This window comes from Oryx dammah, unplaced genomic scaffold (assembly GCF_014754425.2).
Source record: "Oryx dammah isolate SB20612 unplaced genomic scaffold, SCBI_Odam_1.1 HiC_scaffold_2, whole genome shotgun sequence".
Taxonomy (NCBI): Eukaryota; Metazoa; Chordata; class Mammalia; order Artiodactyla; family Bovidae; genus Oryx; species Oryx dammah.
Window position 1 is genome coordinate 102,708,273 of NW_024070186.1, and position 17,775 is coordinate 102,726,047.

Sequence of the window (17,775 nt, forward strand, 5' to 3'; positions counted from 1 at the left end):
GCTCCGCCACTGTTAACTGTGATTATTCCTAGGATCTGAGATTAGTAATGTTTGGGAAGCAGCAAGAGACAGTCCTATTTGACATACCTCTAACTGAAATGTTGCCAACAGTTTTTCTAAAGATTCTCCTGTTCAATCAAGATAGTTACATTCGAATTCCCAGATGACTAATCCATTCTCTAATTTTATTAATTTCTACATCCAACATGGGTCATTTAATTTAGTCACCTGGGGCAAGAGTCGGGGGAGGGAGAGTGGTTAAATCATCCCTCTAGGAAATCTGGATATGTCTTTTTCCTTATGTCCCCTGACAGCTTTTATGATGAAAAGATGCTGGCAGACTGAGAGGAATTCAAGATCCTTCCAAGGCATGCATATCTGTCTTCCCAGTTGATAGCTCTGCAAAAGGCACACACACAAAAAAACAAACATACCAGTGGTAGAAGCCAGTGAGAAAGCATTAGATGCTTATAGAACACCCTTTTATGTTCATCATAAGATCAAAGATAAGTCTAAAACTTGAGAAAACTGTCTTTTCTGGATCCAAAACCACTGTGATATTTTCTCCACTGGGCTGTTAGTATCTTTTGTTACTTAGTATGTTGAGTGGATCCCTTTGTTCTGTGTAAAATAATACCTTAGACTAAACTCAGTTCATTTAATTTCCAAGTCTCATTACCCAGAACTGACATGCAATCTTTTTATTTGTTTTTGAACTGAAAACAGGTTGGATGGCAAACCTGAAATAAACAATTCCCTCAATTTTGTCACACTGAGGTAAGAAATGTTGCAAAATGAATTTGCTTCCAGAAGAGTTGAACTTAGATTTAGTTTGCAGAAAGTGCAAGTCTTCAACCGCCAGCAAACTTTGAGTCCTGAAGAGTTTAACACATTGGTGTTATGTAAAAGATGTAAACAGTGATAAAATAGCCCTTCACCTCAGGCTCACTTTCCTTATTGAGTAGGAGACAGATGATTGAGACAAAACCATGAACCTTTCAGGAAAACGTACTTATGATATCACTTCAGTTCAGTTCAGTCACTCAGTCGTGTCTGACTCTTTGCAACCTCATGAACCACAGCACGCCAGGCCTCCCTATCCATCACCAACTGCCGCAGTCTACCCAAACCCATGTCCATTGAGTCGTTGATGCCATCCACCATCTCATCCTCTGTTGTCCCCTTTTCCTGCCCTCAATCTTTCCTAGCATCTGGGTCTTTTCAAATGAGTCCGCTTTTCACATCTGGGGGCCAAAGTATTGGAGTTTCAGCTTCAACATTGGGCTTCATAATTTGACCAGCGCAATGTTTTGCAGCTGATACAATTTGACTGAATATATACTGACCCCACGGAGAAGGCAATGGCACCCCAACCAGTACTCTTGCCTGGAAAATCTCATGGATAGAGGAGCCTGGTGGGCTGCAGTTCATGGGTTCACCAAGAGTTGGACACGACTGAGCGACTTCACTTTCACTTTTCACTTACATGCATTGGAAAAGGAAATGGCAACCCACTCCAGTGTTCTTGCCTGGAGAATCCCAGGGACAGGGGAGCCTGGTGGGCTGCCATCTATGGGGTCACACAGAGTTGGACACGACTGAAGCGACTTAGCAGCAGCATACTGACCCCATGGACTGTAGCTCGCCAGGCTCCTCTATCCATGAGATTCTCCAGGCAAGAATACTGGAGTGAGTTGCCAAGGTCCTCTCCAGGGAATCTTCCCAACCCAAGGATTGAACCTGGGTGTCCCACTTTGCAGGCAGATTCTTTACCATCTAAGCTGCCAGGGAAGCCCATATTGACCATATTTATAGTCAATGCACAGTGACTGATACTTTGTAAATACAAAGGGTGAAGGGAGATAAAAAGGGGAAAAAGTGGGAGAGTAGGGGATGAAGGACTCTCTGCTGTTTGTTTTTGGATATGTTTTAGGGCTGAATTTCTTTCTACTGGAGGCTTCTCATCAAATTATGAATAAACTTAAGTTTTCCCTCCTAACTTCAATTATGCCATCTTCTATCCATACCTTCTCCTTGACCATACACTTCTGGAAAGAGTTGTCCACACTTGCCTCCATTTCTGCTCTTTCCGTATTTATACTGGCTGCTCACTTGTTCATCTGTTCTTTCTACCCTAAAACCTGGTTTCCTCTTTATCTCAGAAAAGTTGCATTTCTTCAGAGGCAGGAACAAGAAGACACAACACAGACATTCCAAGAGAAGGGAGGGGGATTACACCAAATCCCCAAAAGGAATGATCTTGAAAAAGTAAGTTTGGAATTGTGGAAAATATGTTAGTAAGAGATGTTAAAAGGGGATCAGGGGAGGGAATAGATATAAGGGATTGAGAACTATGTTTGTCATCATTCCACAGAATCAACCTACCCACCACGGATCACTTGTAGTGAACACTAGAGGGCAGTAGAGGCTCATGTTGAACGTAGCAGTTTGCTTAGACGCGGCTGCTTACTCTGCAGGACATGAAGAGGAGGAGGCTGGGAGAGAGTTCAAATGAAAGCACCGCCAAATGAAAGCACCGCCATGAGCAATCCAAACATTTGGGCAAGAGTATAAAAATTCTCAGAAAAACAACTTGAAAATGTATCAAGAGCAAAGAGTTTCCTCTAAGGACCCAGTCCTGCATCTACCTCTTAGTCTCAAGTGAATATGCTGACTTACTGGTTTACTAAGATCAAAGCCACTTGGTGTCATCACTTTATATAAGTCTACATGGATGGAGAATAAAGTAAGTCAGTACATGTGAAAGCTGCAAGGAACAGATTCAGATTGCCCAGAGTTGCTAAGGAAGCTTCAGTGCAGTTCAGTTCAGTCACTCAGTCATGTCCGACTCTTTCCCACCCCATGAATTGCAGCACGCCAGGCCTCCCTGTCCATCACCAACTCCCAGAGTTCACGCAGACTCATGTCCATCGAGTCCGTGATGCCATCCAGTCATCTCATCCTCAGTCGTCCCCTTCTCCTCCTGCCCCAATCCCTCCCAGCATCAGAGTCTTTTCCAATGAGTCAATTCTTCGCATGAGGTGGCCAAAGTACTGGAGTTTCAGCTTTAGCATCATTCCCTCCAAAGAAATCCCAGGGCCGATCTCCTTCAGAATGGACTGGTTGGATCTCCTTGCAGGCCAAAGGACTCTCAAGAGTCTTCAACACCACAATTCACCAGCATCAATTCTTCGGCGTTCAGCCTTCTTCACAGTCCAACTCTCACATCCATACATGACCACTGGAAAAACCATAGCCTTGACTAGATGGACCTTTGTTGGCAAAGTAATGTCTCTGCTTTTGAATATACTATCTAGGTTGGTCATAACTTTTCTTCCAAGGAGTAAGAGTCTTTTAATTTCATGGCTGCAGTCACCATCTGCAGTGATTTTGGAGCCCCCCAGAATGAAGTCTGACACTGTTTCCACTGTTTCCCCATCTATTTCCCATGAAGTGATGGGACCAAATGCCATGATCTTCGTTTTCTGAATAGTGAAGTTAGAAAAGAACCAGAAAAAATGGAAAGTGGAGGACCTGATGAGGCCAGTGAAAAACTTGATTTGAAATATGTACCTGAAATGGTAATCATCAAGCAGGAGAAATGCTGGAGATTGTTTCTTTGTTGTAGACTTTAATCCTAGAGGTGCTGCAGGGTGGCAAGGATTGGAGTAGCGAGGGATAAACCATTCAACTCAGGGTCAAAATAGTTGATCAGAGGGTGAGTGTTCTGAAAGTAGATGGAACATCATGAATACTTTAAGACTTAGCATCATAAGTGAATTTCAAACGGACAAGTCAAGAATGTTTGAAAATATCTATGACTCCTGCTTGTAGTGCTGGTGAGGGATGGAGGGGGTATAGGAAAAAGTGACTTCCCATAAAGAAGTATGAGAGGATGGTGGTATCCTTAAGAGGCTCAGTTTGAAGAGACAGATAACATGTTCCAGAAAACAGAAAATTATGCAGCAGTCATTTACATTTATGTAATCTCCTCAAGAACAAAGAAACTGGTAAAATGGTGAGTGTGGTTGGAAAGGGCCTAGAAATGGAGTTGAGTTGGAAAACAGTGTAAATCTAGAAGAGAGAAGATGTTGGGCTCAGGGAATAACTGAGTTCATGGGCAATTAGGGAACTGGGATTTTTGACCTATAGTAATAACTCAGAAGAAAGGGGATACTTTATGGTTTCTGGAACAGCATACAGAATTAATAACATCATTTACTCCAATATAAAACCTCATATCTTAAATATCATTGGCTTTTATAAAATGAAGATACCAATCTAGTCGCACTTTGTAATAACAATGAACCACTCTTTCTTGGCAAATGCATATACAGAATTAAAACTGATAGAATTTGCTCTTATTTGGAAATTATTGGAGGTGGTTGTATCATCTCAAGGGACAGCTGGGCCATTCCATGCATCAAGATAAAAGTGCTAAAATTGTTGTACAATGACAGCCCAGTGCACCAAAGGACAAGGAAGAGAAAGCAATGAAGACATAGATGGTTGATATTTGAAGTATAAAAGGATTTTGCCTGAATTTGACAGAGGAAGGTACAGGGCTTCACTCACACTTAAAGGGGAAATGAGTGTCACAGATGAAAATATCTATTTGCATTTTTATAAGTTATACATACCTCAAATAAGACTTGTATTGTTATCATTGTTATAAAAACATTGGTGTTGGTAGAAATGGAAATGTTTAAATGTAGCAGAATAGTGTTGACCATGTGCCAACATATCTTTTTCTGATTTCTCAAAATAAAAAGCAACAAACACAGCATTTGTATCTGATCCAATGTATATTGAGGCCAAAGATAAGAAGACTCCAGCACACTCAGATACAACCAAAAAAAAGAAAAAGAAAACTTCAGGGATGTATATAAAAAATCCCAATTTAACTGAAAATTGCAGAAGGATGACCAACATCAATTCTGCTGGAACAGAAAAATACAGAATAGATATTTTTAATTCCAGACATAATTATCATGGGAGTTAGCAAATCAAAGTTAGATCAAAAGAGAGGTATAGTTTTAGTGCTAAGAAAATAAAGCAACAAAGAGCTATAAGCTCCATGAGGGCAAGAGGTATTTCTGGGTTTTTATCTACTTTGGTGTTTCTTGTGCTCTCACACTTTCTGGCACATAATAGGTTCTCCATAAATAGTTGTATAATGAGTATCTGATAAGATGTCATGGAAAACAAAGGAAATAAAGAACGAGTAAGCACAGTATACATTGCTATCTGTAGGAAGAAAGGCATCTAAGAGACAAGTTTAGAAATGAACATATATGAAAATGGGTTTGTTTAGTCACTAAGTTGTATCCAACTCTTTTGCAACTCCATGAACTGTAGCCCATCAGGCTCCTCTGTCCATGGAATTCTCCAGGCAAGAATATTGGAATGGGTTGCCATTTTCTTCTCTGGGGGATCTTCCCAACCCAGGGATTGAACCAGAGTCTCCTGCATGGCAGGCAGATTCTTTATAGTTGAGCCACCTGGGAAGCCCAAATATGCATTACAGATGTCATAAGATATAAATACAGATCTATTAGCAGAATTTAATTGCCAATGGAAAGTACTAATAGACATGAGGCACAGAGAGAGGTTAAAGGTGGATTCTTTCATTACACTTTCCTGTAGTGTTTTTTTTTTTTACCATGAGTATGTATCATTGCTATTACTCAACAAGTTAGCTTATTCTTATATTATGAACAAAAGCATCTAAGAAAGGAGATTTTGAAGAGAATCACAAAGACAGAAAATTGAAGCTCAACATTCAATATCACTGAAGAATGAAAACACAAGGGACAGCAAGACAAGTCAGGATAAATGATCAAGCATGGAATTCTGCAGCCTTTACTTCGGGAAGAATAGCAATCGGCATGCTACTATGTGCCTCTTAGGGCTCATTCTTGACGCGATTTAGGAAGATTTATAGACACTTGTTCACAACCACAAGTGCAGAAACTGTCCAGACAACAAAGTACCAAATAGCCCAGGGATAAAGGAGACTTAAGAGGCTAATAGTAAACTGTGAAAGTGAAAAGAAACAGAATGAAGCCAAAGAGAAAATGAGAGGGTCATTATTAAGGAGGTAATTTGGGGTAAATGAAAACAGGGACAGAACATGAAGAATCACTTTTTATTGAGTGATTCACCAGAAAGACCAGTTTCTAGACTGGAACACTGGAATCAAACTGGGAAACTGGGAACTACCAGGAAATAATAGGAAAATCAAGTTTCTTTATATGAGACAAAAAATTGCAGCTTTTTTTATAACACTCAGCTATAAAATACTACTAAATGCTTCTAGTGCCACCTTGCTAACGAATACAGAACTTGTGTCACTTTTTCTCAGCTCCTGAAACTGTAATTCCATCTTTGCTAATTTCCCAGCCCCAGCACAAAATTTCATGTTCTTATTAGAAAGAATTGGAAAGCAATTCCTTGACACTGGTTGGTTTCTTTTCTAACCAACCTGACTTCTTTAGAGGAAAAAAAATGCTAACAGGGGCATACTCAGTACATTTTTATATTTTGGAAGGAAGAGGCAGTTTGGGGCTTAAGACATTCATGGGAAGAAAGACAAGATCCAGAAATACCAGCAAAACAACCAGATTCCAGAAACAAGACTAAATATTCACAGGACACTGTCCTATTGCCAATAAAACCACTGAACCTGGTCATGAGTGATGATGGAAAAGCACCCGTAACACTCACCTTCAGGGTCTCAAACAGCCCTATATAATGTGGCTATACATTCTGTGTATTATGTATATTTCAATATATAAAAATTGTGCAATTTCTGAATTATGCACCACAAAGATTAATGTGTTTCTAAATAGAAAACAAAAAGTAAAAGCTCAAAGCTTTATTTTAGGTCCTGAGTCCCATGAGCTCTGGCTTGGTCATTTCTCATCAACTTAGACTCTTGACTAGTTGATCTTTTGACAGGAAATTTCTGGACCTGCACAGGCAATCCTTTCCAGGGAGACACAGAGCCATCCTTTTACTTTGTTTGGGCATAAATCCACAGACAAATCAAAGAGGACCAGGAAGTAATGTTTGAGAATATCAGATAAAGGAAAGCAATTCCTCAGCTGAGGTTTCCTGAGCACCTTCCATCTTTGCAGCCCTGGCTGGCCATGCTGGTAGAGGCATGCAGTGGAGGAAACGGCAACTGTAGTAAGGCTTGATGAATGTTTGAATGCTCAGTTTTAGGAGGAAAAGAGTGAGGAAAACTTCAAAATAAGTATGCTAGAAATAGTAAATATCATTTAAGTTGCTTTTGGTAGAGGTTGGCTTAATTTGGAAGGGAGAATGTTTTTGGTAAGTGGGTTAGATAACATGAAAAAAGCAAATATGCAGAATTCATAGGTATTTTGAAAAGCATAAGAGCAGTGAAAAATTCCATCTTAAGAGTAAACCTTAAAAGTTGTGACAAGAAAAATTGTAACTACATAAGGTGATAAATATTGGCTAAACTTACTTTGTTACATCAAGTTATATTGCACCCCTTAAGGTAATATGTCAGTTACATTGCAAATTTTTAAAATTCCATAAGTATTTCATCTTTTTTCTCATTTCCACATCAGTAACTTGCTTGGCCTTTTAACACATGCTACTATATCCTGTGTTTAGTTGCTCAGTCTTGTTCAACTTTGCGACCTCATGGCTTCTTCTTATTGCCTACAGTGATAAAGGAGAAGTGTTATTACAGTTGAGTGGTCAAAACAGATTTCAGCTCCCTTATCTCCACTCCCACCTCTCTTGCGGTCATACTGAGCCCCTAGAAATCTGAAAAGTCTTTTGGGTTGTAAACCTAGCAGCTATGTTTTCCCTTTGCAAAGGAGACATTCTTACTTATGGCCCCCTGCGCTATGACCACTACATCATGTGACCTTCCCCACTGCACACTTACTTCTCCTTTCGAGTTTCAGATTTCCTTCCTTTTCTTTGGTTTGTTCCACAGTTGCACTTTCCTAGGATGCATAGGGAATTCTGATCCTACCTGCTGTTACTGGGATTTTGCACAGACTTCTTTGGCATAAGAAAACATACAGGAACAAAGATTAGATTTCTCTCTTTAAAGAAATCTTATTTTGCCATGGAAACCAAAAGGAAAGGATCTTATAAAAATGTGATTTATACTTGTTTGTATTTGAGCCACAATTGTGGTCGTTAGATATTTGTCTTCATCCATTAAAGGACAGGTACAGTTGGTGATGGACAGAGAGGCCTGGCGTGCTGTGGACCATGGAGTTGCACAGAGTCGGACACAACTGAGCAACTGAACTGAACAGTTAAACACTTGCTTTCAATATCCTACTGACTTTCTGCCTCAGGCGCATATTCCCTAGTAAGTTACTCAATGTAACTTCACTTGACTTTGACTGACCTCCACCAAGACACACACTCTATTAAGTACAATCTCCTTGAGATTTGGAAATTCATCTGTGCTTTTTAACCTGAGTATACCCATTAGTATAATCCAAATGACTTAAGTTGACAGAGAGCCCCTCCTCCACCCCCACCACCCAGTGTTGAAAAGTCTGTCTTGTGGGCTGAGGGTGGTGGAAAACACAGCAGCTGGTACACATGGGTATAAGTCAATAGTTTTGTAGCTAAACTGGAAAAGCTGGTCCGTGTAGACCTAAGGTTTAAGTCAAGGTGACACAATGAGAAATATAAAATCAGAAAAGGAGAGAACTACATAACTAGTGAATGAATAAACGTTTACCCTTCTGTACAGCTTTGGATAGTCCTTGAAGTCATTTTCTCAGGGAGAAGAATGTTAGAAACAGCCTTGCAAACAGTCATTTCCCTCTGATCTTAGAAATCAGCAGTTTTCATGCCCCTATGACTTGACCATATCTTCAAGATTCAGTTCAGTTCACTTTAGTTGCTCAGTTGTGTCCGACTCTTGCGACCCCATGGACTGCAGCATGCCAGACCTCCCTGTCCATCACTAACTCCCGGAGTTTACCCAAACTCATGTCCATTGAGTCGGTGATGCCATCCAACCATCTCATCCTCTGTCGTCCCCTTCTACTCCCACCCTCAATCTTTCCCAGCATCAGGGTCTTTTCCAATGAGTCAGCTCTTCACATCAGGTGGCCAAATATTGGAGTCTCAGCTTCAACATCAGTCCATCCAATGAGCACCCAGGACTGATCTCCTTTAGGATGGACTGGTTGGATCTCCTTGCAGTCCAAGGGACTCTCAAGAGTTTTCTCCAACACCACAGTTCAAAAGCATCAATTCTTTGGCTTTCAGCTTTCTTTACAGTCCAACTCTCATATCCATACATGACTACTGGAAAAACCATAGCCTCCACTAGATGGACCTTTGTTGGCAAAGTAACGTCTCTGCTTTTGAATATGCTGTCTAGGTTGGTCATAACTTTCCTTCCAAGGAGTAAGCATCTTTTAAATTCATGGCTGCAATCACCATCTGCAGTGATTTTGGAGCCCCCAAAAATAAAGTCTGACACTGTTTCCACCGTTTCCCCATCTATTTCTCATGAAGTGATGGGACCGGATACCAGATCTTAGTTTTCTGAATGTTGAGCTTGAAGCCAGCATTTTCACTCTCCTCTTTCACTTTCATCAAGAGGCTTTTTCGTTCCTCTTCACTTTCTGCCATAAGGCTGGTGTCATCTGCATATCTGAGGTTATTGATATTTCTCCCAGCAATCTTGATTCCAGCTTGTGCTTCTTCCAACCCAGAATTTCTCATGATGTATTCTGCTGCTGCTGCTGCTGCTGCTGCTGCTGCTAAGTCGCTTCAGTCGTGTCCGACTCTGTGCGACCCCATAGACGGCAGCCTAACAGGCTCCGCCGTCCCTGGGATTCTCCAGGCAAGAACACTGGAGTGGGTTGCCATTTCCTTCTCCAATGCATGAAAGTGAAAAGTGAGAGTGAAGTCACTCAGTCGTGTCCAACTCTTTGTGACCCCATGGACTGCAGCCTACCAGGCTCCTCCATCCATAGAATTTTCCAGGCAAGAGTACTGGAGTACTGCCATCGCCTTCTCCTTCATATAAGTTAAATAAGCAGGGTGACAATATACAGCCTTGACATACTCCTTTTCCTATTTGGAACCAGTCTGTTGTTCCATGTCCAGTTCTAACTGTAGCTTCCTGACCTGCATACAGATTTTTCAAGAGGCAGGTCAGATGGTCTAGTATTCCCAACTCTTTAAGAATTTTCCACAGTTTATTGTGATCCACACAGTCTAAGGCTTTGGCATAGTCAATAAAGCAGAAGTAGATGTTTTTCTGGTACTCTCTTGCTTTTTTGATGATCCAGCAGATGTTGGCGATTTAATCTTTGCCTTTTCTAAAACCAGCTTGAACATCTGGATGTTCATGGTTCACGTATTGCTGAAGCCTTGCTTGGATAATTTTGAGCATTACTTTGCTAGTGTGTGAGATGAGTGCAATTGTGTGGTAGTGCAGTAGTTTGAGCATTCTTTGGTATTGCCTTTCTTTGGTATTGAAGGTCAAATAATTAATACTGTATAGAGATGTTAAAAATTTACATGTGAACATAGTTATTATATATTACCTGATGTTCTCAACTTGAAAAGAGATTATCACCTGTATTTTCACCAAACAACCCTAGCATCCAATGCTTTCTATGGAAGGGTATTCAAGGAATTAAGAGTCTGAGATGAAAGGATCTAACAATACCAATAAAAATGCCAGTGAATATATAGTATGTTAGTGAGGGGTGTAGACAAAGCCTTTTGCTAATTGTTCTTATTTTCTGGGAGAATTGACTTTAGAAGGATTTATCAATGGCACGGAAAAAGATCAGGGCCTTCTGGAAATTGTTTTCAAGAGCTTCGACTTTTCCAATGTACTGAAAGTAATCTGTGGTGGGAAATAACCAGACACTGGAGAAAGGCTTCTTCTAAACCAACTGACAAGAATGGTGTAGGGACAGTGAAAGTTGAGAAGCTGTGGAATGGATGCAAAGCAAAACACTCAGCTTTTGGTGGATTGAAAACTCTCAGTGGAGAAGAAATGTGATTTTCTGCATGTACCTGCTATTGATTATATGTTTTTATTATCATTGGTATCTGCTTATGAATACCCCATTTAAGTTCCACAGAGAACTCTCATAAAGATCCTAAAAAGAAGCACTGTTGCTTCTGTTTATACATCAGTCCTCTGTCCACATGTTAGAACATGATTAAACTGAAGGATTGCCTCCATGGCTATCAGTGCAAACTAGAGCTTGCATGTCTGTTTTCTTGCCCACCTAAATTAGTCTGCATCTTACAGAACTGGATTATTCAGACAGTGTCTCAACAATTTAACATTCTTAGATTAAACGCACATTTGACAAATGCATTTGCTGCCTCTTGGTTCTTGTTTCATCTGTATATTATAAATGACTGAGTTCTGGTCTGTTGAAAAACTTCTTTTTTCTGCCCTTCTTTCTTATTCCTTACCCTGAACGCTGTCTTGAATCAGTAATAATGTTCTGCTCCAAAGGAAAAGTCTTAAACTATGTAGTAAAAGGAGAAAATTTCTGACTGGGCAATGAGGATGTTGCCATCTGATTTGTTATAAATCTGGGTCCAGTTGTGCATGAAAATTCGATGCATCATCTGTAATTATTATGCCAGTTGGAGGTTTGATCAGAACAGCAGACAGCCAGGCTATGCAACAACAAGCACTTGACATTTTAAATGGTCCTGACATTATAGCTCTGACATTTCATTTTTTATATCCTTTCCCCCAAAATGAAATGATGAATGAGATTTCTTGATGGGCTAGAACTTTTAAAGCTTCGGGTTCTATATCACAGACCTGTTAGTACCTCTGGCAATGCCAGGCTATGCAAACAGTGGAGGCTGAAGAGCAGATGTGAGCTGTCTTTACGTTAAAAACTTCCTAATTATGCTTTCATATTCAAATTTGGGTTAAAAACACACAAAGAGTGGACTGTCCCTGTCTCCCTGTAGTTACAGATGTGGATCAAGTATAGAGAGGGATGGATGAGGCGCACACAGCAATAGAAATGAAGTATAAATGGAGGTAGGAAGACTTAGGTGAACAAATTGATGAAGATGCAGTTTAAGCTCATAAAGATGCAGGTAGAAATATTCTGAGTGAGTGCTAGTTGCTCAGTTGTGTCTGACTCTTTTTGACCCCAGGGACTGTAGCCCATCAGGCTCCTCTGTCCATGGAATTCTCCAGGTAAGAATACTGGAGTGGATTTTCTAGGATCTTCAGAAGATTGAGGTTTACAAAATACATAATGTAATGTGAAATATGTTGAAGTGGAATGATCAAGGACAAAGAAAGGCAAGAAAAATCACTGAAGCTGTAAAGCCACAAAATCCTGCTCATTTGCCGATGGTGAGCTACCTGCTGGACTCTGAGCTTCCTAGCAGTAGAAGTGAAAAGGAAAACATCATTACAGTCTTACCCAGCAGCAGCCCCATCCCAGCAATGGCAGTTGATTTCATTGTTTCAACCACATTCCTCTGAGGCACCCAATGACCTTTCCACATAAAACTGGGTGCTAGTTCCCGGCTTCCACGTTTCTAAGTTCTAATAACCTCAGCCTCTTCCTTTTGTTTCCCTTGCCTAGAATGGGAGCTGCTCCTTGCCATTTCTGTGTTACTTCAGGGTCTTGCTTGACTTTTCCAGTCCTCCAATGTCCTCTTAACCAATTCTTTCTATTAAACAGAGAATTTAAAATATTTTTTTTTGTGTGTATGCATGCTCAGTCATGTCCAACTCTTTGTGACCCCACTGACTACAGCTTGCCAGGCTCCTCTGTCCATGGGATTTCCCAGGCAAGAACACAGGAGTGGGTTGCCATTTCCTCCTCCAGGGGATCTTCCCAACCCAGGGAATCAAACCTGCATCTCCTGCATTGCCAGGTAGATTCTTTATCACTGTGCCACTTGGGAAGCCCTTTTCTCTCTATGTTTTAAGTCCTTTCTATGGAATTGGCTGAGCGGGCTCATTTAATACTGATGGCCCAGTGATGTGGCTGTTATCCCTGCTTTATGCCTGGTAGCTGAGACTCAAAGAAGTGGTATCATTTTCCCAGATAGCTGCCTGGTAATATCATATCCAGGTTGAGCATAACAGGGAAACAACTGGCAAGAGAGCAATGTAGTCAGTAGGACCCCAACCTTGCATCACAGTGTAAAATATGGAAAGATGGGTTTTGGAGCTGAGGGTTTATAGCTTAATTATCCACACAGATGTAATAGATAGGGTGAGCCAAGTAGACACTTAAGGACACCTCCCTACCCATAGAGACCCTAAGAACATCTGTGCTCTGCTTTATCCCATCTCCCACTTTATGTTTTGAACCCTATAGTTCTCAGGTGGCTTCCCAGTCTCCAGCTTCCCTGTTGCCTCCTACCTGGATGATGCTCTTCCACTCATCACCCTCTTTGGAATCATGACTGCTTTGTCTAGTTTACCAGGCTTGCTTTCAGTTTTTCCCTTGGATGCTGCCTGGTAGATTTCTAAGCTCTGTTCCATCACTACACCCAACACTCACTCCGGGTCTGCCTCTTCTCAAGTTGACCCACGGCTTATGGAGACGGTGAGAGCAGTACTCCATTCTCTTTCCAAAGTATAGCTTTGCTCATCTGTGAGAAGAGCAGACAGAGCACACACTTGCCAGATTCTTAGGAAAATGGGTTTGTGGGTGCAGTTGAAGGATGTGAAAAAGCTAGTTGCTTGTCATAAGAGAACACATCATAAAGTAATGTCTACTTCATAGGTTTGCTGAGGGTAGTCCTAAGGAGATGAGATGAAATCTAGGTATACAAGGATTTAGATTAAATCATGTATAGGTGAGGTAGAAAAAGAGGCTGGAAAAACAGAACCATATTATTTCTTTGGGACTCTGTCTCTTAATACCACATTCCTCCAAAGTCCTAGTCTTCATCATTTCTTCTGCAACTTAGCATTGTGATGCTGAGTCCAAGGAAATAGCCCTAACTGAGATATGAAGTCATATTACTTTACTTTAAAATATCTCTTTCATTAAATTTAAATTCATCTTTTAGATAAGCTTTAATCAGAGACTTCTGCCTAAAGATTTTTTTTAATTTTGAATTTTTATTGTATTTATCAGAATTCCTCAGTTCCTGCTCCCCACCCCCCAGGGGTTTTTACAGTAAAATTTCAAGCAAAGAATCCCATGACAAGTTGGGCCTGGTTTGTGAAGAACCTCAGTACCTTTTAATTAAATGGGAGTGACAGCCTCAGAAATCATCAAAGGGCAGTAGCCCAACCAGAGTTACAGCCATCTAACAAGATCCTAGATATTCCAATATGTTTTCTTCTTAAAAAAATAATTTTTTGGCATTTTGAAGGAAAGGAACACTATTTTAAGAGATGAAAGGCATTAAAAGATCTAATTTTTACCTTATAAAAAGGACCCCTCCCCTTAAAGAAGGCTGAAATCCTATAACTCACATCTGTCTACATAGTTGAAGACTCACCAGAAGGCAGATGGCCTGATTCTTTGGCTCAATATCAACAAAGAAAGGAAGTGAAAAGGGAAAACAGATTGAGTGGCAGCTGGTCCAGGGCGATGACAGGCTCTAGAGCAATTACTTTCTCCTTGTCAGTGGCTTGTGTCTACTGTCCCTTGTTTGGGTTATTTCTGGCAGAGAGAGGATAATCTCCCTAGAGGTGCAGCTACTGACCTGGAACTGAGGTTTAAAGTACAAGAGTAGGCTGTGGAGGGCTCAGGAGAGTGGGTTGTTGTTTAGTTGCTAAGTCGTGACCAACTCCTTGGTGACCCCTTAGACTGTAGCCCACCAGGCTCCTTTAGGTGTGGCAAATATTCCCTTCATTTTTCTTTCCAAAATGTTTTGGAATAAATGTAACTGGGGACTAAATGAGAAAATATGGTTTGTTTAAAATTTATGTCTGAGAGGCAAATGAGGAGGCCTAAAGGAAGGTTTGCTGCATTAAAGAAACCAATAAGAAAGAGCCTGCTTTCTCTACTCCCTTCCTGCCCCCCCCCCCCAACAAATTCATATTAAAATAACCTTTAAAAATGAAAATGAAATACAGGAAAGTCCTGACATTTAAACCAAGCTAGGGTCTTATGCTTTCAAAAACCTAAATCATTAAAACAGTGTGGCCAGGGAATATCTTTCTCAATATTGAGAGTCTGTGAGGACAGTCATAGGTAGGCAAAACTTGGACATTCATATGAAACCCAGGGAAGGCTAAGTTTATCAGTAGGATGACTGACAGCATTGAGAAAAATATTTCGGGAGGCAGAATTGCTTGGCAGAAAGAGCACTGGACTAAGACTCAGCCCTGGGTTCTTATGACATTGGACAAGTTGTTTATTCCTCAGCGTCTCAGTCCCCTCTGCTCACAAAGGGGTGTGGGTGGGGGCAAACCTCTGAAGTCCCAACTCTAGTTTTCTATGATTCCATGAAGTTTTCATAATGCAGGGAATGACACCCCAGTCCTTCAAAATGATTCGTTGTTTAGAAACACAATTTAAGACTTGTTTGACACAAATCTCAGGAAGCCCAGATCATTTTAGGCTCAATGGCCAATGAATTTCAGGTTGCTGCCCATGGGCTCTATTTCCAGTAAGTACTTTTTGTTCTATCTCTTATTCTGAGATCCTCTCCACGAATGGAAGGGAGGGCCAGTGACATGCTGCCTACATAGAAGTCACCTGCATATCTTTTCCAAAATAAATGCTTTTATATCCCTGGTGTACCATCGCAGACACCTGCATTCCACAAACACATCTATTTCTGCTTTATTGACTATGCCAAAGCCTTTGACTGTGTGGATCACCATAAACTGTGGAAAATTCTGAAAGAGATGGGACTACCAGACCATCTGACCTGCCTCTTGAGAAATCTGTATGCAGGTCAGGAAGCAGCAGTTAGAAGTGGACAAGGAACAACAGACTGGTTCCAAATAGGAAAAGGGGTACATCAAGGCTGTATATTGTCACCCTGCTTATTTAACTTCTATGCAGAGTACATCATGAGAAACGCTGGGCTGGAGGAAGCACAGGCTGAAATCAAGATTGCCGAAAGAAATATCAGTAACCTCAGATATGCAGATGACACCAGCCTTATGGCAGAAAGTGAAGAAGAAATAAAGAGCCTCTTGATGAAAGTGAAAGAGGAGAGTGAAAAAGTTGGCTTAAAGCTCAACATTCAGAAAATGAAGATCATGGCATCCAGTCCCATCACTTCATGGCAAACAGATGGGGAAACAGTGGAAACAGTGGCTGACTTTATTTTTCTGGGCTCCAAAATTGCTGCAGATGGTGATTGCAGCCATGAAATTAAAAGACACTTACTCCTTGAAAAGAAAGTTATGACCAGCCTAGACAGCATATTAAAAAGCAGAGATATTACTTTGCCAACAAAGGTCCATCTGGTCAGGGCTATAGTTTTTCCAGTAGTCATGTATGGATATGAGAGTTGGACTATAAAGAAAGCTGTGCACAGAAGAATTGATGCTTTTGAACTGTGGTGTTGAAGACTCTTGAGAGTCCCTTGGACTGCAAGGAGATCCAACCAGTCCATCCTAAAGGAAATCAGTCCTGGGTGTTCATTGGAAGGACTGATGTTGAAGTTGAAACTCTAATACTTTGGCCACCTGATGCGAAGAGCTGACTCATTTGAAAAGACCCTGATGCTGGGAAAGATTGAGGGCAGGAGGAGAAGGGGACGACAGAGATGAGATGGTTGGATGGCATCACCGACTCAATGGACATGGGTTTGGGTGGACTCTAGGAGTTGGTGATGGACAGGGAGGCCTGGCGTGCATGGTTCATGGGGTCGCAAAGAGTTGGACACGACTGAGCGACTGAACTGCACTGATATCCCTGGTGATTCTAATGCATGACCAGGTATGGAAACCACAACTGCTCACATCTGAGAGACCCACCCCAGGGTCATCCATCCACACTGTCTCCCAGCATTGACCTTTAAGTCCTTTGGAGCCAAGGAGTCCTGCATAATTCATTTATATGATACATACAGCAAAAAAGATCAGTCTTGTATGCATGTATGCAGACTAATTTAAACCTACTGCCTCCATCACTAACTGTATTACCCTTGTCAATACAGGGTATTTCCCTCAGTGAGTCTGTTTCCACACACATGAAATGAGATTAAAAACACTCCAATGAGTTATGAAGATGGCACAAGAGGCCATATGTAAGCACCTAGCAAAGTGCCTGGCCTACTATATGCTTAGTATGTGCTTGTTCCTCTAACTTCTAGAATATTCAAGGCCTTAGATATATAGAGTTAAGGCTACTTTTTAGGTAATAGATCCCATTCTGGCCAAAAGGGACACTATATGCTTTTCCCAGACATTTTTATCCCTTGGTTCTCTAGCTATTAAAGGTATGCAGCTGACAGCCCACCAGGCTCCTCTGTCCATGGGATTTTCCAGACAAGAATACTGGAGTGGGTTGCCATTTCCTTCTCCAGGGGATCTTCCTGACCCAGGAATCGAACCCACATCTCCTGCATTGCAGGTGGATTATTTACTGACTGAGCTATGAGGAAAGCTTTCCCTCTAGCTATATTTAATTGGCCCTTCTAGTGAAGTCTGAGAAAATCGTCATCTATGAATTATTCAGTATTTGGGTAGGCAAAACCTTTAACACACCCACATGGAATGGGTTATCTGTCAGCTGCAAACCCTTAATATTTTGTCCAAGCTCTTCAGATGACAATGAACCTTCATATACATTTTCAGACAAGAGTCTTATAGTT

General features: G+C 41.0%; 1 protein-coding gene across 1 annotated transcript in view; it reads left to right on the forward strand.

The window, feature by feature from the left end:
* GUCA1C (guanylate cyclase activator 1C) overlaps positions 1-11,041 on the forward strand; it is a 38,786-nt gene extending 27,745 nt beyond the window's left edge. Inside the window, 3 exon segments of the mRNA XM_040265678.1 lie at positions 7,140-7,191; positions 10,783-10,904; positions 10,907-11,041. Of these exon segments, the coding sequence (XP_040121612.1) occupies positions 7,140-7,191; positions 10,783-10,904; positions 10,907-11,041 (309 nt within the window).
* Positions 11,042-17,775: the final 6,734 nt, after the last annotated feature.